Source organism: Varroa destructor, unplaced genomic scaffold (assembly GCF_002443255.2).
Source record: "Varroa destructor unplaced genomic scaffold, Vdes_3.0 BEIS01000003.1, whole genome shotgun sequence".
In the NCBI taxonomy this organism is placed as follows: Eukaryota; Metazoa; Arthropoda; class Arachnida; order Mesostigmata; family Varroidae; genus Varroa; species Varroa destructor.
Window position 1 is genome coordinate 1,577,475 of NW_019211456.1, and position 20,983 is coordinate 1,598,457.

At 39.7% G+C, this 20,983-nt stretch overlaps 1 protein-coding gene across 13 annotated transcripts in view; it reads left to right on the forward strand.

The window, feature by feature from the left end:
- The window catches only part of LOC111246428 (uncharacterized), a 58,649-nt gene that overhangs the window by 2,466 nt on the left and 35,200 nt on the right, over window positions 1-20,983 (forward strand). For 2 of the 13 annotated variants that reach the window (XR_002671668.2, XR_015324823.1), the window contains exons 1-2: window positions 9,358-9,710; window positions 19,876-20,329. The exons of 1 other annotated variant lie outside the window; for it this stretch is intronic. Coding sequence is in view for 10 of the 12 variants with exons in the window: in XM_086985011.1 (XP_086841137.1) it covers window positions 9,703-9,710; window positions 19,876-20,329 (462 nt within the window). In the remaining 2 variants the exon portion in view is untranslated. Of the gene's footprint in view, window positions 1-2,484; window positions 2,689-9,357; window positions 9,711-19,875; window positions 20,330-20,983 lie in introns of those variants that run through there. 10 more of the 13 variants (XM_022795997.2, XM_086985012.1, XM_022795992.2 and 7 more) reach the window with 9 other exon arrangements.

Sequence of the window (20,983 nt, forward strand, 5' to 3'; positions counted from 1 at the left end):
TAGACAGTCGCTGGCCAATTACTTATAGCCATTCGGTAGCAATTTGGTAGTCTCAATGTCTAGTCCTCTACAGCGCTTTATTCCAGAGATATCTTGATAGAATAGCGAAATAAATACAATCAACTTAGGCGGTCGCTTGTCGCTATCCAGCCTGTTAATGTTCATTCTTCTTACCTCTTTCATTTACTCAATGAGTTGCTTGCTTTCACAATTTTATCTGCCGCTCATATAGCAGAGCCCCCTAGTCATGGACATGCATATACATACATGCACATAGAAGCTATGTATTGTATGAAGCAACAAAGTGCCTAGTTGATCTCTGTGACTATATGAAGTACAATGCCGAACAATTAATTCACTCAGCAGATTTGTTTGGTACCACCTCGATTACTTACCTAAATCTTCCGCTGTAATTATGCCCTTGCGTCAAATCCGAGCCAAATGTTGAGAACTTGCCAATAAGTAAGTATATACAATACTATTATACACTCTTTTTTCAACATAGTTGACCTGCTGCCGAAGTGAGATCTCTATATTGTACTCGCTGTTTAAGACTTAGCTCAGGATGACCATTGATGAAAAGACTTACAACATTACGCGAATCCGATCCGTATTTCCAGATTCGGATATGTTTTTACCGTACTAATAGTCCATCTCAGCTTTATCATTACACGAGTTATAGATATTCCAAAAAAATTTGATGGCGTACGATATGGTAGGCAAGGTTTATCTATTTGGCTTATTATTGTCTCACCTAAGGAATTATTTAGATGTATTAACAATACTGTACAGCCTATCATGATATAATCGGAGCGGTTGGTTCAGTCAGCTCAAAACTATATAAAAGATGGGATGGCGATGCGTTTGCAAATTGAACACGTACTGGTCTGCGTTCGTAACTGCACGTAGATACACTGTGTTTGACGCTGAAAGATAGACGTAACAGCAGTACCGATCGTAAGACATCTATTTGAAACAGTTGACAAAAGAGAAAACAGATGTTATTTTGTTGTTGTTGTTGTTGTTGTGTAGTCGCAAAACCATCTAAAGTTCGTAAAAATGTCCGTCTGTATCTATAGTCAAGTCATTCAACCTGCCTTTATAGATAGCAAAGCTATTTAATTTCACTAAGAATCTTTTTTGGGTTAGGAAAATTTTAAATCTCAAATATTGTTGGAATTTACTTAAGTAAGTAGCAGTAAGTAGATTGTTTGACTCGAAAAGGCAGCCAAACCTCGTGCTAACCCCTGGGTTTTGGCGAGAAAAGAAGTATTGAGTGGTTTTAAGCGAAAATTGAAGCAAAAATTTTAAAATAATATACTGAACTAAATACGCGTCGGCCTGATGAATGAGTGTTTGCCATTTTCTGCTGACACCATAATCTCATCACTACAGAACTTCTGTGACAAGTGAATTTTGTATCTCTTCATTGAAACTCAACTTATACCATTAAAGGAGTTCTCCAGAGATCGAAACAAATGATAGTCTGATGGCAAAAGATGTATTAAAATTTTTTCATCGAAAGTTTCCATTTGAGTAGTCGAAGATGTATCTGGTGGTTTGGCGTTGTTACGGTGTAACACTTTTTTTCTTTGTTCGTTATGGCCAATTATTTTAATAGCCTGCTGTATCAATCTAGTTATTAACAGTAAAGGACGAAGTGAATCGTGTTTTCAGGCGGTAGCAACTGACAATACACGATTCCTTTCCCATCCCATTGAAAATATAGCGTCAGCTTTTTTTTGGGTCAGTCCGGGCTTTGCCGGAGACTGTGGGGCACATTTTTTTTTGTTTGCACATTGTTGTTGGATGTGATCTGTTTTTCACCATTCGAAATTAAATGGTTCAAAATCGTTTAACTTTATTATGTTACTGTAGAGATTCGCAGACAGAAGTGCATTCGGGTCAGTTCGTTTACGTATATTCGTATGACATCAGAAAAGCATTCGTTAGCCAGCAGTCTTCAAATGATTTAGATTCTTTTGGTAATTAGCGCCTAATTTCTTGGCGATATATGATGGCTAGCTAGGGATCAGTCTTGGTCAGCTTTCACAATGATTTTATCAACTTTTTTGTAATTTATCGACGACTACGAAGAGCATATTTCGTTTCAAAATTTCCAGAACAGAGGGCCGCTTCTCATACTAACCATAAATACCATACATTTTTGGTGTACCTGAATAGTGTTTATGGCACTTGTACTGTAATAACTATAGCAAATAGCGAATTGCATTCATATCTAAAAATAAAGTAGGGCGTTTATGATATAATTTGGAGTAAGGCATTCCAATCGTTGCTAAATTACAGCCTTCCAGTGATATTAGTGTTAACTTGAAACCGCTCGACTTATCTGAAATGGGTGATTTTAAAGCCAATTTAATTAGAAGAACAGTCGATATTTTTTTAACAATCTAGTATACACATTAGGACATAAGAATAACGCTTTTTTTCCTTGTATCTATTTCATTTCATGAATGAATGTAGAATGAAACGGTCGATGAACTTGAGTTTTTCTGCATAGGACGTGTGGCGAAGAATGAAGTTCTGTAACTTATGGATAGTGAAGCAATAACATAAATGTGCAGGCGGCAAGGCTTGTTTTTTACTGCAAGGAAGCGCAGATGTATGCTTTGCTGTCAGCAAGCTGTATCTACCCCGGGGCAGTAACATTGAGTTCACCTCCATAAGGTTTGTGCATTTATATCCGCTGAAAAAGGTCATTACGATTCCTTTGCAGGAGTCGGCTTGCGTCCAGATTATGATAAATACTTCAATAGTTGAGCAGGCCGTTTTGTTCGTCGTCAGTACTGTTAAACATCATCAACTAGGTAATGTTGTCTCAGGATAGTGATAGAATCAATATTTATCGTCTCATGATGTCTTATAATGTGGGTATTGTCTGGATCATGCTACGTATGCACCGTTGTGAGGTGTTGTCCTGGTAAACAAAAGTTGGCCGTCTAAAAATTAGCTGATTTTGCCCTACAGCGTTTTGAAATTTCTAGCTGAGAAATGCTGTGAAGAGCGTTCAGGTGTCTGTCTAAGATGTTCTCTATATGTGTTTATTGTTGTCGTGCTGGTAACCATTACAAGTTTGTTGACACTAACTGACAAGGGCACAAAAACATGAAACTAAGAAAAGCAACAAAAGGAGTTAGAATCGTGGGGTTTCAGCGTTCACTTACGGCACACAATGACAAACACTAACTCACTTAGATGGAACACCATTTTTCGTTTTTCAGAGATATGTGATTGAAATAGTCGTTACCTATATACAGAAGGAAAATGTTGTAGCTGGATTTTACGAAAGACTGCTGAATAAATCATTGAAACTAGATTGCCATCACCAGTTCATTTGTATGCGAAAAATTGCGACCACCATATATATATATATATATATTAGTGGCCGCACAATTGTAACACAAGTAGAGGCCGTTCTTTTTGTACTCTTTTCTGTTACTTTGTACTCTTCACGTGTGAGCTCCATATCAAGGAAAGGGGATTTCTCGAAAGTAATTCGTAAAAAAAGTTCAAAGATGGCGTCTTGGGAAACTAGACCGTGCATCCCACCCGAGTGAGCTAGACGCACCCCAGCATGACTTCTTTTTTGCTCAAGGTCGAAGATATATATTATTGCTAGTTTCTATGCAGCTTCCGAGAAACCTGTGGAAACTTCCATGGGGCGAGCCGAAAGATCCTCAATCGGGTTTAAATTTCAGGACTTTGAAAATGCATTGAAATGTCTCAGAAAGCTATTTATACGGATCCTGAATTTTTTAATAGAAAAATTATCAGCTGTTTTTTCGGTAATGTATTTATTGTCAATGAGCCGCCCAGGTAAGTGTTAGCGATTAATATTTTTAAAATTTCTTGCACTTTTCAAACGTTTTTGCCGTATCAACCCTTGCCATTGCTTGCTTTTTCATCAGCTTAAAGCTTGATTCCGCTATACTTTTCCATATGCAGCATACTTGAACAACACTTTAACTATAGTCCGTACGTACCAGTTTGTGTATCGCTTGACATATGGTTAAATAGTCATTAGGGAGAAGGATTATCTCGAAAATGGCTAGTAAAGGTTTCCGTAACGTTCCGAGTCGAAGATGTAATCAAGGTAATAATTAGTGGTTACTCTGAGTGAGACGTGAGTGGCGGAAATGCCACTTTTAGCACATACGAAATGATGCTGCCAGGTGTACGCCCACAGTTCAATGCAACGGATTTGTCAATTGTGTAGAAGTCTATCTTGGCGTGTTTAACAGTGAATTCAGTGCGTTCAAAAGGCGATCATTTAACCGTCTCCTCAGAGCATTACCTTGTTGGGCTCAACCCATGTACTACAATATGTACAAGCTAGTTTCTGATAAATCGGCAAAATAGCGAAATTGCGAGCTATCTGTTTGATAAGCAAACTAAATTGTTATTAAAGCAATTTATTGTTAAGAAGTAGACTGTGGACTAAATTTGCGATCAAAACAGAACCGTGGCGGACTGTAATGAAGGCGTTAAGTGAAGTACTAACGAATCTTAAGGGTGACTTGAAATAAGAGTCAGTGTGATTTGAATATTTGAAATAGTGCGTCGCATACGTTACGCCATTGTTGAATTTGTTATTCGGTGGCACAACCGCCACAACAGCATCTGTTCTTGATGGCAAAAGGCAGAGAGATAGCTAAGGGCGAAAAGGCTCCGCCCATGTGATCGCTTTAGTGCAGTTTTGTGGTACATATTCATAGTATCTATTACAAATACAGACACCGATAGGTGTTTTTATGCGAGCTCGTTATTGGAAAATGATTGCAAAGTCACGAAATCAGAAAGCTGCTTTAAAATCAATTGGTTTTTAATGCAAAATCATCATAATGTATTGGAAGATAGAGATGATATGATTGACAGAATTCAGCACAGCCATGGAGGCAAGCAAAGCGAATCAAACTGGGCACAATTTACGCAGCGACCCTGCACCACACAGCACTGGTGCTTCATATTGGATCGAGGTCATCAGAGTACAATATACTGGACGCCTAGCGGTGTAAGCGAACGTCCTTCTCGAACTCTCCTGCCAGCGCTACCGGCCCCAAGAAGCAGTCCAGTCAATTTGCACTTAAATTAGCCGCGCTGAAAACTGTCGTTCCGCAGAGAAACGTTAATTGACGGAAACGGATTAGTCTAGAACGGTCAATGTATTTGCAGCCCCGTCAGCCTAGTTTTATTCGTTGACGCTAAGCGTGCTAACAACAGCGACGAAATAGAATACAGCTGCGCTCTCTGTGAACAAACGCTCGGTTTTACCTTTCCGAAGTATGGCCGTTGCGGTAGAATAATACAGAGTATGTTAGGATGTCCGACTGATGGGATATCTGGTGCAGCAGCAGACGCAGATGGACATTGTTCTGCATGTTTCGTATCTGCTTTTCGAGTAAGCGATTATCAGTTATGTGATCGACCAGATTCTCGCAGAGACAATAAACTTGGTAACTGTGCGACTCACCGCCACACACGACTAGAAAAAGAGTGTCCAGCAGAAGAAATAGCTGCTATAGTATGTCTGTGGCTACGCTGATCGAACATTGAATAACGGGCAATAATAATAATCACAATAACAGTTCATGGTTCGTACGAGAAATTTGCCACATGAATCAGTCGGTGACGGAACACCAAAATAGTTTAAAGGAAAGATACTTTAACGTATGGCAGAGAATAACCAAGCAGCGATGCTCATTATGTTAAAGGCTCACACTAGACCTGTTTTTTGATCCATTATAGTTTCTTTTCTTAAAAACAATCCCCATCCCGTGAACATAAAACTCAAAGGTCGTGTGAGAAGATTTCAAGAGCTAAATTTCGTTTAAAGGTAAAGGAATTCACTGCTTCATTGTAGCAACATGAATACGATTTACCCATTTTTTCTTATTTAACCACTCTCCAGTTTCACCTAGAATATAACGTTAATCCGATGCAACTTCGAAGCTATCGATGCAGCAAAGCCTCTACTTTTACCAGAGGAACTTCAAGGCCAGAGACGCCTGTTTCAAAGCCAGTTCTTATTGAGCCCATTCCTTTTTAGGAACTAGACATACAGAACTCGCGAGTCTATCAATACGGAAGCAAAAGGGACGCTAAGAGTCAAGAGAAGCGGTAACATTGGGCAGCAAAAAGGCCAGCAAGTGGTACTTGTTCGCCTAGATTTTCCGAAGCCGGGGTACCTTAGTAAGCTCTAATTAGCAGCACTAGCCATCAATTGGCAGGTGCTATTAGGAACAAAACGGTAGCCTCAGGCCAAACAAGGCGCACAAAACGGATCAAGAGTTCGGAGAGCGCGACGACAGTAAGTACAGGGCAATGTTGACAGAAGCTCTACTTGGCCATTTCCTCGCTGCGGTACAATTAAGGCAACAGTCAGGTAAATGAGCTAGCTCTTCTGTGAAAATTAGAAAACGTCAACTGTCGAGCTACAAAGCCATGGGGGTGTCCGCTTTCTGGACCTTCTATCGTTCTTGGTCTTTCAAGGCGTCGATGTAATAGTCCTGTATTAAATCTGGATCGACGCGCCGTTTAGCATACCGTGTTTCCATAAAGGACTTGCACGATAAGACCAAATGACAAAGGGTGGATATACTAGAATCAGCGCCAGATCGATATGAAAACGCTCACACCGTAAAACAACCTTGCTATTTTAGAAAGTCACAAGCTCCGCATAAGAGCAGGACAAGGTATGTTTGACCAGACCCTGCCGAACGATCAACAGAACTGGTGGAAATGTTAACGTGGCGCCTCAATGCGGAGCAGACTATAAGCAATCGTGGCAGACGACTTCAACTCAAAATTAGGGAGGCCAAAAGGGACTTGAAGAAGCTTGTTGATTAATACCTGGCTGGACTCTGAATGTTAGATTGTACCCGACAGAAGGGTGCTGACATCCACTGACGCGACGGGTCTTTCATTATCGACCTATATACTCTCGACCAGTTTACCTGTCTTTCGAGTAGCATATCTTGAACCAAAGGATCTCTTACATACTGGGGCACCGTTACTTTCCTGTGACTACGCACACCTCCACGCTAATACATACAGCAGCCTCAAAGTAACAGCTTGGGCAAAGATACAGAATACCGTGGATGTTTTTCATTCTAGACTTATCTTACGTCAACGAGTGCAACGCCAACTTTCTATATCAAACCTCATCCCAATAGCCCATGAATCAGCGATATCTATATATAGTCAAAAAAGAAGGCCGATCCAGACCAGATCAGGCCAGAACATCGCAAGAGCACAGTAGTGTCAGCCCTATACCGGACTGCTTTCTGACACTTGTCTACATGACGGCGAAGTACCGGACAACTTATAAAATAGAAAGGAACTCGTGAAAAGGAATTACTAATGCTCCAAGGCAAGGCGCTTTCAGACTTATCCTTTGAGCGCCTTTCCGTTTTTCTGAAAACGTGAGGCAAATCCCAAAAGAACAATACGGCTTCTCTAAAGAAGAATTAACAATGACTACCTGCTAAATCTCACTCACCAAGATAAAAGCACAAGGAGATTAAACAGTTCATCGATGCTGTGTTTATCAATTTCGAATTTGGCATTCGACAAAGTGTCAAAGGGATTTTTGTTCAAGCTCGCGAAGACAAAAATTCCGTACAAGCTTATCCAGCTCTTTGTTTTGGTTTTACAGGAGAGTTCGATTTTGAAATGAGATGGTGTCGCGGAACTGGGCGCCTCTCAACAGGTGGCAAAAGTGTTTCACGGCGACAACTTTGAGATTCAGCAATATTGGCCCGTTTTCAGCAGATGTAACAGATACCAACCTAGAAATCAACTTGTATAAGGCCAAAGGCATGCATTTTAGAAAAAACAGGGCCACTAGTACCAAATGGCAGTCACCCGTTCTACTCCACGCCTGTAGCACTTTATTATCTAGACTTGGCTTTGTTCAGCTGTCGAACTTGTCAGAGCGAGTATGTTACGGAATGCGTTATAGAAACTAGTAGCAACGGCTTTCATAGGAAAGCGATCGTCCTTATGGTAAACACAGCGATACGCCTTTTCAGTACGTTCACGCCAATATGGCATACAACTTACCTAGAGGGACCTTCGCGTAGTCCAAATGTATAGCCTAGACCGCATAAAGCCTGCTTTTCTTAAAGCGCTGGGCCTGCATACGCCCTGCTACGTGTCTTTGCTAGGAGATACGTTGCTATTCGATGAGGTCGGCGCTGATTCTTTTGCCGCTGGTGCTACGGTGGACAGAAAATGGAAAAAACCCACAAAGAAAATCGACATGTGGCGGTGCCCACACACAGTTGAAGGCTTCCGCGATGTTGCGTGTCCTAATAAACTGTAGCATGAACAAAACGAAAGCTGCACTTGTGTCTGCTGTGGAGCCTTTGTAAGCGATACCTCGCAGGCCCATGTCCAAGGATTTCTTTTCTGAATAGCGTGGCACATGGAAGAACAGCGCAGACGTAGCGCTCCGTGTTATGTATCTTATCCCTTTTCCTATTTCAGTATCTAAAAAAAGATTCGAAACGTTTATGTGTTGTATAGAAAGACACGGGTAAAGATGAGTGATGATTTGATAATATCGGCATCATGACACACCATCAATACATTACCACGTTGAGAAAGAAATGGCCACTTAATGGCCTTAAATATTTTAGTATATATAAAAAAAATTTTCTTCGAAAAATTTAGTTTTCATGAAAAAGTGGCTTTTTATCACATCTAGTCCAATACAAGTTCCTCAAATGTTGAAAGCATTTTTCCCAGCGAAAGGCCCTCTGAATAATTGCATTTGGTCCTGAATGCTTCGCTAATTTGCCTGGAGTGTTATGACAATTAAGTAGATGTAAGCCATCGTTGGTCGCCGCGACGTTACATTTAAATACAAAATTACATTAGAGCAACGAGCTTTAATCATAACGAGAAAACCATACGGACTAAGTTGCAGTCCCGCAATGACGTCCGTAGCTGTCCAAAGGGATAGCCCTGGCCAGTAACCACTGGAAAAATCGCGTAAAAGTCGAAACATTGATTCTTTATTCCTTCTCTTAAAGTGGATCTAATCGAAACAAACATTTTGTTTTAACTTCTATAACCATCAGGAGAATGTTTACCCGCATGTATATCTAAAAGACCGTGATCCATCTATGACCTTAACTTGTTCGCAGTATCATCTTTTGCCTTGCTTATGCCTGGACGGATATCTTGCATAAACCTAATGTTCAATCAATGGCAATAGGAGCTCTGTTGTTACTATTATATCATGTTCTGTAACAGACGGGCTTTCTCCCTTCCACTTATAATGTCTGTGAGATTGACGTCGACTAATTCGCTGAGGATGGCTGGTGTCGCCGTTATCATTAGGCGCTTGGAGATCATCAGGGCACTCTGTAACCGCGTGAGTGCGTGCAATGTGTAAATATAGTTAGGTGACCCTAGGCAGCATCATCTCTGGATTAATACTGCCTTTGGGTGTCTAGCCGTCAAACAAAGGCGTATCTGTGGTAACACTTCACATTTACCTGGACACGTTTGGTATATCCTATGCATACGGCAAGCTGTCGCATAGACTTTCAGATGTTCTCCAGGGAAGTTTCCAAAGACGGGTCAACCTGATCTCTGGAAGTCTCGCTGTTGCAGCACCATACACTTCTTCCTCTACCAAAGTTGCGCCAACTTCAGTGACCTTTGCATGGAGTAATGTGGAGGTATGGACCACTTGGATTATATTTAACACATTGGCAGCGGTTGCATTATTCAGGAATACACATTGAAGGGAATCCGTAATGTGACAATCGCGTTTCAGTTTATCAAAGCTAAATACGGGTGGTCTTAGCAATGGTCCTACTGCGTGCCCAAACGAAGTTGGTCTATCACATCTCAGAATAAGGTCTTTGTGGCTCTATCACACTACCAGGAATGAGGCCAGTATTTGTTGTCTAAAAGTTGTTGGTGCGTCACATCTGTTCCATCTCTACCTTTATATGTCACGCCAACCTTCTTAGGTGTAATAACTTTTCAAAGTAAATCCGCGTGATTATGGTTACGTGACGCCGTATGCTATTGACTTTATTGAGCCATCTTTGTTCTTAAAAGGTTGCAGATTTGCACTGTAAGAAACGGGTGGACGGTATCGTACTAACCTGATATTTGTCGAAATTGTTGGAGTTCTAACAATACGGGGTAAACATGTTAAGAATAGCTCTTGCAACGTTGTTATACATTGTCGGTTTGAGGTTATTATTAATTATCGGGCAGAAGTTAGAGTCCTTTACAGTAAATTTGGGGCTATTCACAGCAAAGCTAACAGCCTAAGATATGATTTAGGCTTTTCTTCGCGCTAAAGTTCTATAAAGGTGTCGCGTGGGCTGAGGTATGAGCATCTTTTACTCCATTTTCCTCGACCTAAATGGTTTGCAACTCATCCAATTGTGACAGTATTGTTTAACATTGCTTATATGAGTTGGGTGTGACCCGACTGACTGCTGGATTCATCCGACTTGTGTCCTGAAAGTTAATTGTTTGAGGTATAGAAGATCCGAGCTAAATCGATTATATTTTAAGAATCTCTTTTTCTCATGTGACCAACAAGAGGAGATTTAAGACATAAGCCGGCAATAGGACGTATCTTCTACCTAAAGCCATTCCATTATTGCGTCATAGAAAGTTTCTTTTTATTTACGATTACAGATTAATGCTTTAGCAATGAGACATATCGCTCATATTATAATAATCATTGACCCTAGAGTATGTAACCGTATTTTTTATCGTTACAAAATGCATCCTTCTGAGAATGGATTGCCTAATATACGAAGAATATGTTTCAATAGTTTGTTTTGGCAGAAATTCTGAGAGAAAGGGATGCCTCAACCCTCACAACTATCTTCTCAATAATTTTTGTTTTTGGCGTTGTTCATGTACCTAAAAATTTTTCCAACCCTCATGGCCTTATAGAAGCACAAAGTAAATGGAAGAGAGAGTTAATGATACACAATAGCACAAATGATATTCTTGTCAGAAACGTGGTAAAACTGTTTCTTTTCTGTTACAGGAAAATCAAAAGAAATATAGTATTCAGTTTCAGATAATATATAAAACAGGTGCTATAGAGCGCATTTGATTGAAGTTGATTCCTTTTGGCGGTTTACATTCGAAAAGTGGGATCTTCTATGTTAAGGAATCTACATATATCGAAAACCGCTCCGCGCACGCTAATTTTGAAGGCAATGTAAACAAAACTCTAACTCCTAATGTAAATAATTAAACTATCCTTGATTCCCCTCATCTGGGGCTCTGATTTAGAAGTAAACTTATTTAAGAATCTAGATGAAGAGTGTACTGGTCTTGCTGACTAAGAGCATTTACTTGTCGGTCGGTGGGGGCGTACGAGTGTTCTTTCAAGTTGAATTTTCGTGACATTATAGTATGGTGATACATGACATTGCAGCAATGTTACGGCTAGAAAAAAGGACTCTACAAAGATACACTTCTTACCATATTTCGTAGTATAGACATTTATCACTTCAAATAATAATTAACATTTAAATATGCATAAATATAAAGCTATGTCCGATTGCTTCAAAGCTCTTATGGCCCCTAAAATTCAGAGCAGAGTATTTGTATGAAGTATGTATGTCATTTACTGTTATTGTCTCATCTTGAATGCTTGTTTGTTTTGTTCTCTCATAGAATTACTATTACCAATGAAGCCTACCAAAATTCGACGAGCCATTAAGTCTTTCCCAATGCGGTGGGTAATTCGTCACGGCTTGCCAACTAAGTACTTGCTTTTCTTCCTACAAAACGTAAAGTAACGAGTTATTTTTCTACAAGTTTGAAAAAGCAGCACAAAAGACACTTACGCATTTAGGATCAATCTTGTTTTATATTGAGACCGTGTAAATTGTTCTTTGACGCTGTTTGTTCAAGTTACATGTTCTTAATTCGTTAACACTAAAGAAGCGGCAAGAAAAGAAACAAATTCAAATTCAGATGAATAGAACAAAAAAAACACTATTATTTACATCGCTTGCATTTGTTTTTATTAGTGCGAAGGTGGCATGCTCGGCCTGAAAAAACGGTTACACACAAACATTCTACGAGATTGACGTGTAGAAGGATGTCGAAAGCCAGACAAGAATTCCGAAAAGCAGTCATGTCAGAGATAGAACCTGTATACTTTAGTTGAATAATTCAATGAATCTAATTGACCTACGTGATCCTTTGTCGGGTAACACGAAGTTGACAAAAAAATACACACATTTTTTAAACAAGTAATCTGTAAGATTTGCTCTCTGTTTAAACTGATTTAAAGGATTTTCTATTTTTTGATAATGTAATGTAACCAGTCCACAAATCTCTATCCAAAACTGTCAACACTAAGGTATTTTGCAAAAGCATGATCCACACCTAAAAACCGGAATATCTTTGTGTCGTGGGAGCAGCTATAACGGAGATCAATGACCGAGGACAACAGTATTGATTTTTCTGTTACCGGCATCGCTTGTTTTTTCATCGTCTTTGTTCCTCGGTTAAGCTCAGTTACAATTTTTGGATATTTTGGATATTGAGAGAGATAAAGATACATGTATGTCAAGTATGCGACACATTGGACCTTCGAACATTGCGTTGTAAGCTATACAAAGATAAGGTAAGGATATTTGTTATTTTAACCGGCTAATAATTTATGAGACATTCTATATATGACATACGACAACAACGGGAGTTGAACAGGTAAGTTCGACAAAGGATTCTCATTATGTCCTATTCTCAGAAGTACGTATAGTTATACTATAATTAATAAGGACTTGTCATTTATAGTCTTAAGCATCCTAACCATAAGCTATCATCGGGAAAGAGCTAGATATTATATAGTACCAGCGGATTTGAGGTGCGGAGGAAACGATATACGTCGACTATTTGATAAGAGGGTTTTCTTTTACACTATCTCCCTATTGCGTCTGTTGATGTAAATATACGTTTTAATAGATTATCGGGGATGTAGGTGCCTTGTAGTCATAATGTAAAAAGCAAATTTTCAGCAGCTGACTGGATTGGCCATTAACCGACGCTTTCCTTTCGTTTTTAGCCCATTCTGTAAAAATCGTGTAGCTAAACGGTAGCATAACTAATTATATGTATATATCCGTTCGTTTTTTAAACTCCATAACAAAATTGCATATTGATCATTTGCCCTTTTTCGTGACTACAACCTGCATTTATGAGTCATCGTTGTCGTCCTGCGTATACCTCATTTTGATAAACGCAGCCGTTGTCTCTTTCAGCAGTGTTGAGCTTCTAACTGAAAGGATTAGAGCGAAAAAGGCAAGTCAAGTTAATCTAGTAAACTTACAACATAATCATCATCAGGTCAGCTGCACCCCCTCCTCCTTAATTCAGGAAATTTCGTTGCACGTTCATCGTTTACACGTGGAGGGATGGCACGTTCCGACAGAAACTTTCCTCAACAAAAACATCATCAGGATATACGACTGGTTAGATACGAGTGTTTTTTTTTACCGACTGCGTTTTCCACAGTTGAAAGAGCTACTATTCGACAGAGTCAGCCATTGCTGAGAAATAAGGAACCAATAAGCTGATAGTAATCAGACAAGCAGCACCAGTTATTGACCACTGTCAAATCGGTTTCTGCCGTCTGGCTACTGTCACTAGCGTCGTCGTTGTCGGTGTTGTTTGTCATCATTTTCTCATGCCTTGCCGTTATTGTCTCGTCCCAGTTAGCGGGCTGGCTACCCGTCTACGAAGGCGGATGCAACGGGGGGGGGGGGAGATCAACCCCAGTCAATCGATGGATCAACGAATGATGGCCGCTACGGCCATTATGGCAACCATCGCTGCTAGAAGACGCACTGCGATGCTACCGAAAGTATGAAAATATGGAACGATGCTAGCAACGACAGCTGCAATGCGGTCACTAATAGCCATTGTTTAAACGTTTGAACAGATCCCAGCCGCCAGCTGGCAGCAGGAATCCCACTGCTGCCACTAATCACTCTCTGAGCTGAAAATAACAATAACAATGATAATACATTCAAACGTGCCAATCTCTTATTGCTACAGACGTGTTTACCCCGCACCCTATTGTTGTACTGAAATAATTTAAATGAAAGTATTGCTCTGTTCTATGTTGTAACCGCAATTGCAGTTGTAGTTGGTGGTCCTTACGCAGTTTAAACGGAGAGTTATTGGCTGCCACCATCACTTGTTGATAACTATTTTTTTTTTTTGTTTAGCACCGGAACTGTTCATATGTGTAATCTACCGAACTGTTATAGAATCACGAAAAACTTCCGCTGAATAACGTATTACTTTGCGGCCCTAACAACAGCGCCACCGGTTGGTACTCAGCCATTGATACTGAGTGTCGTATAAGTTTTGCCTTACGTTGTGCCTTTTCATTTTTATAAAGCATAGGGCAACGTCAATTAAAGAAGATAACGGGGGAAGCGCGATGAGTCGAGAACACGCCTACATCCCAAGCAACCGTCTACAATAATAGGACAAGCATTCATTTCTTTGTTAAAAGTCAATAGTAGAAAATCGCCGTATCAGCAATGGCGTTAGCTCATTTAATGGTCGTGCTGCTGTAGTAATGGTCTGCCGCACTTTTGCCGTTGTTATTACGCAGAATAGCCATAGCGTTCGTCCCCGTATCAAAGAAAAAATTTGAAGTTGTTGTTATTGTCGTCGTCGACTACTTGATTCAATTATCGGAATAAACAGGTGACAGGAAGTAGGGGTTGGTGATCTGCGTGTGTAGGGTGCTGCTGGCCGGATATAACCGCTTTGCAGTATTTTAAGGAATTTTATTACTTTTGTGTAAGCAATGCTAGTAGAAGTGGACATGGACATTACATAGTAAATCTCTACGCTTTATTGTTGTTTCATGCTTGTTTCATGTTGCGTTTATGAAACTGAATGAATGAAATGAAGTATGAAAATAAATTATTTCAAACTAACACAAAACGTTTTCTTGAGGGCCAGGACGTTCCCAGTACCTCACCTGGAATAAAAGCTAAAAGTGCTTTCCTATTGAACGGCCTTTGAACAAGGGGACGCTAAATGCTGGGTAGGAACCGAGCATCACACAGTTAGATATATTAATAGAAATTACGGTGACACGATATAACTATAGTAGGATGATAACGTTTTCTCTACACATACACAAATACACCCATTGTAGATGTTACTCTTATCACGACCACCGTTAAATTCGTAGAGAAAATCTAGTGTTTGTTTCGCATTAATAATACTAGTTTTCTTATACTGGAGGTGAACAAAGTAAACAAGTAGTCTTGTAAGTAAAAACCCACGGCAAAAAGGCTATATTTGCTTGGACCTTACGTTCTCGGTTTCTTCCTATTGTAATCATTATGTCAAAACGTGTACTGCTGCAAATCTGTGAAGTAATATGCAGGTGGGATGAATACGATTCAATGGGTGAATACAATTTACGATGATAGCCTATTTCAGCTATCGCATAAAAACGAAGCCATGTTCTTGTTAGGTTTTCCGTTCATTTTTGCGCATAGAACTGTTTGTGCGTTATGGTAAGTTACGGCAAGGGTACGCAGAACCACTTTTGATAAGTTTCATAATTGCGCTAAGTTGTTCAGTAAAATCCATTGGAGCGTATACAATAATATGTAGCAAGGTAAGCGTAAAAAAAAACTCCATGTCTTTCTTCGAAATAAATATCAAGATGCTTATTACGTCCTGTTCAATCCCTCTGAGCTGTGCTACTGCACAGGGCCCTGGGATGAAAATACGCTTTTCGGAAGAGATCGTTTTTCTCTTGAACTTTTTTTTTGTGAACTTACTTAGTAACCTTTTGCGAGTCGAAGCACGGTAGTTTCAATATTTCCTAGAGGATTAAAGAAAGCTATTAATGTATAGGAAATAGTGCTACGGATATGTTGTATATGATCGTTAGCCTACATTGGGAATCGTATTGTGAAACTTTGCGGTAATTTGCTAAACTTATCAGTCCTAAGTTTTTCACACTTAATTCAGACAACGAGACTTAACACTTAATAATATTTAATAATTGCTTTTCTAGACACATAGACCGTACCACCACCAGCTTCACCTATGTATAATTTGCTGTCTCTTTGTATTGTTATTATTGTACATATCAAGTCTAAAGGTCTGATGGCAAAACCTTGTGCTAACTAGTATAGCTGAAGGGTCGCCTTGCCAACGACACATATGTGTATAGTTAAGTAAGGAAAATTGTAACATCAAATCTAACCGCAGCTGTACAATAAGAATGGCAAAAATACATTCCCATATGTTTATTTTTTATCTGGTGTTAATGACACCTAAAGGTTTCGACTGTGCATCAGTCGTGGAGGTGCTTCCCAATCCGATCGACTTGGACCTTCCTTTGGTGAAGTTTGTCGTATTTGGGTATACACATAATATTAAAGCTATCCTCAAGTACTCAACTACTGTTATAGAAATTATGCTGCAATAAAACCTGATCTGAACCTGGATTGGCTGGAAGATTCTCTTCATCAACTGCGACAGTGATAATGGCAAGTAATTCGTCTCCCCGTTGACAAAGACGTCTCATACAATCGATAAACAAAGTCGCTGATTAACAAACATATCTTAGCTGCATCCATCTACAGAAAAAGAAAGCCTGTGATCGACATAAGATCGCCTGCCTACAGAAAGAAATTAATAAAGCGATCAGAAGTGCGAGACCCAAAAAGGGATTCAGAGTTAAAAGAATAACTGTGTGAGATCCACTAAATTTGAATAGGAACCCACACAGTGCACTACTAACAGGTAATTGCGGAAAAATTTCAACTACTTAGCGCCTTCTCAAATTCTCTACTTCTTCCTGAAGGTCCCATCCAAGTTGCCAGCTCCATAGAGATACACTAAGCCTCTAGTGAATGAAAATATGAGACTAAAATGGTGAAGACAGATTTTCGTTCTACTCATTTAGAAGGCTTAACCTAATCTTAATTTGTGTGACCCTCTCACGAAATTTAAGCGTTATATGGAAACTGCTTGAATGTGAGACATATTCCGAACCACTATTGCGTGCCGGCTACACAAAAGATATTAAGCCTACCAGGACAAGACCAGTTTTACTGACTGTACTAGCATGTAAGCTGCTAAAAGACATTGCCTATGCATACAAGGGTACTAGTGAGCAAGAATTGATATCCGATACTCGATTCCTACACAAACCGGGACGAAACACCGATCTGCCTTTATTCAAATGAATAGAGTTCATCAACATGCCCCTGTGTTTCGATGTCGTATACTTCGCCCTCAAGTGAGCGCTTGAACGAGTCATTCATTCCAAGTTTCTCGAGATGCTTCTTTAATTCGGTGTTGATAATCGCCCGATGGAATGAATTCAAACTTTCTAGGCGACTGTAGTTTCGCGGTAATTAATAGAATACTTCTAGAGTTGTCTAGAGCAGTCTTCAAGGTATAATCAACAAAGGACCTTTCATGTGTATAAATTCAATAATGCGCATATTATCCAATCAGTATTTGTAAAGCTAGACACGAACACAACAAACCAATACCATCAAGTGAAAAATGTATCATACCATGAAAATCTTAATTGTGTCTATTCAAATGGCGAACTTAACTTACAATTAGATTTAGGGGTTGCTACGATAGTTACTCTAAAATACAAAAAATAAGCGAGAATTTTCAAATTAATTAAAAAGACTCAGTTTTGTTTACCAGGATTTTGAACTACTTGACCTAAGAAAAGGAAGTTGGAATCGAAAGGCAAGAAAGTTCGCGCTGCGTTTCAATACCAGTATAAGAAAGAACTAAAGATCTTCGATAGGCTTAACGTCATTTATGTTCAAGCGTATCAACAAGCATCTCTTAAATTTAAAAAAAGCAATGTTCTACAAGATCGAGACGAGTATCAGATCTCACACATTTCCAAAACTGATCATTAAAAAGCGTTGCGTAAATGAGGTATACCCATGGACAATGTGCCCTGTCAGCAGTATTCGCAAGACAATGTATAAAAAGCGACAAGCCGCTTCTACGGGTATGGGTGTGATTGTAATGAAGCGCTTGAATATATGATGATTATATGAGACGACACCCAAAGGCTTTGACACGCCCAAGTCAAGCTATAACATTTACGACCAAACAGCTTACATAGATAATTCAGTTGCAGACCTGTCTGTCTGCTCGTAGCTATTCACACTTTAAAGCTTCCACAATCTCCTTCCCTCTTTATTTTGATCTGTTTTTCACAATTTGCTTTAATTTATGTTACTATATTAATATATTATTTTGCATTACTATAATTCATAATTACATGAGTAGGTAATAGAGAAGCCACTAGTAGAATTAGTTTTTTGAAATTAATGAAATATGTAGGTTGTTGTTATACACGTGTATGGAAAAAATGTCTACCCCACCCTATTGGCTGGCACGTCGATGAATAAGGATGCTATTTATATAGAATTATAGTAATATCATTTATATATAATTTTAACTACCTCTACTAACTTTAAATTCATTGCCATTTAAAATGTCTACTATTACAAGCGAATCCGGTGGACTTCGACGGTTAAATAATTTTCAAAGTACGGGCTGCCAGCAGACGAAACCTGGTTAATAAATACTCATATTTTACACAATTTTGTCAATAAAAGCCGGTTAAGTTTACTCCAATGTTGAAATAGATTTAGAGTAAGAACGTTTTTTAGTCTTGAAAATCGACACTCTATCATTGGGTTTTTGCTTCTTCAGAAGAGAGAAAATTCATCAAAGATTGATGAAAACATTAGGCAGAGAGGCCTTAGGCGATCCTCCTTCGAAGATGTAAGTCGTGATACGTGAATAGTGCAATACTTTCAGAAGTGAAGATTTGAACGCCGAAGAGCAGCGCGCAGGTAATCAGATGTCGCGTCCGAGAGACAACACGCATGGCCGAGCAGCCTTTACGCAAAAGCAAAGCCTGGAGCCGAAGGACTCTGTCTAGGTTTTACATGCAATATGAAAATGCGAAAACTAAGTAAAAAATGAGTCCCTCGTGAATGGACTCAGAAAGTCAGTTGGAAATACGTGTGGCGCATTTTTATGCAGTTTGTGAAACATGAATAAAAAGCTCACCTGGACCATATGGTCTCGAGAAATCAAGTTCAGTGACAGTGTTGGCTAGGATAGTACGTAAGTCGATGGTAGTACCTACGGTGAACATTATAGGCAGCTGAAAATTAGACAGTGAATTCAGCCGGTATCTCGGGTTTCTCGAGAGACTCGTAAAGCATTGGTACGGCGCTCGGAAGCATGCAGTTCCGTTACTCGATGGCAACGTCAAACCTCATCGCCATGATTCAACTATTTTTTAAATTAAGCAAAAAAAAATATCCAACCTTGGCTTCAATCCGCTAGTTTCTCCAATCCAAGTCCGTGTGATTATGGGGCTTTCTGCACTTTAAAAAGGGCAACCGGTAGGCGAACATATCCATCATGGACTTATTTTAAGAAACTAAGACAGAGGAAGTATCGATGGAAAGATTAACAGTAGGTGTATAGCTGCCCAAAAGCTACTAGAGCGCTGGAATATGTGTGTGAAAACCAAAGGAGAGAACCTCTGATTTTGTTGACTAGTTTAAAAGTCCGCTAGATTTACTCGTAAAAGCCTAATATTAAGCGAAAGCCGGTCTTCTGTTTCGAACTTTCATCACATGGATGGACAGTCATGACTCATCGTTTTAGCTTTTGCACATCTATATTTACAATTGGAGTATGATCTTTATTATGTATTCTATGTTTATCAGGTATATTATTGCAATACCTTCTAATAAGAAATCGATTATTTCTGTTTTTCATATTGATTGTTCCGCTTAGCATGGCCGATGTTCGATCTTCGATAGTGGCTGCATCCAGATCGCGAACCGGCTGGATTCAACATCAGCAGCAGCAGCAGCAGCAGCAGCAGCAGACTTCTTCCCCAGCCACGACTCCAGCACTGGAAGCAGGCGGTCCAGATATTCCGGGCAGTGGTTTAGTAGTATCTGACAAGGAGATTGTCTTACATTCGGCAGCAGTTATCGTCGTTACTGCTGCGGGCAGTAATAACCCCAGCCAAGGATCACTGGACAGCCAAACAGCAAATACAGTTTCAAATCCTCGGCCCAATTCCGCGCCCAGTTGTACGACGACGTCACCGAAACAGCTTATACAGTCAACATCAGTTCAGCTTAACGGAAGTTCGTGTAGCACCGGCGCAACAATGGTCCATCCCCCGCCCAAAAAGCTAGGCTCGAAAGTTAGCTCCATCGCTAGTTTATTTCAGCAACAGGTATGCATAACATCAATACTATACGCCTAGCCAATAAATGATAGCTAAGCTCTTGTTGGCCAACCGACCGACCAACCGTCCGTCAGTCATTTTTACCTGAAGCTATTGGTAGTGAAGAATGAAAATGTCCTCTTTTAGCATTGTACTAACTACTGGAACAGCTGAAGGCAGTTATGGCTACAAAAGCGATACGAAAGATAGTCTCAAATATAACCTCAAAATAAAGCTCATTTTTCAGAGATTATTATCTTTTAATAGGCTTGTTTGATCGTCGTAGTGCTCCTGAATATATGTCCTGAACTCGTAGTCTCAAATATAAGCTCAAAATAAAGCTCATTTTTCAGAGATTATTATCTTTTAATAGGCTTGTTTGATCCTCGTAGTGCTCCTGAATATATGTCCTGAACTCGAGACTTGCTGACCAAACATAACACGCGCCCTATTTAAAAGTGTTGAGGTTTTGCAAATAAAGATAAATTACAGTTTAAGAAACGTATCTGTTTCTGGCTATAGTTGACAACGGTAGTCACTCGAAGGAGCTGTGTCGTTGGTAGCCAAGAGAGATGAGACAACTCACTAAATCTGAGGATTAGATGAACGATGTTTTTTGTAGGGGCCTAAGATGGCCGCTGCACGATGGAATCAAGCAGGGGC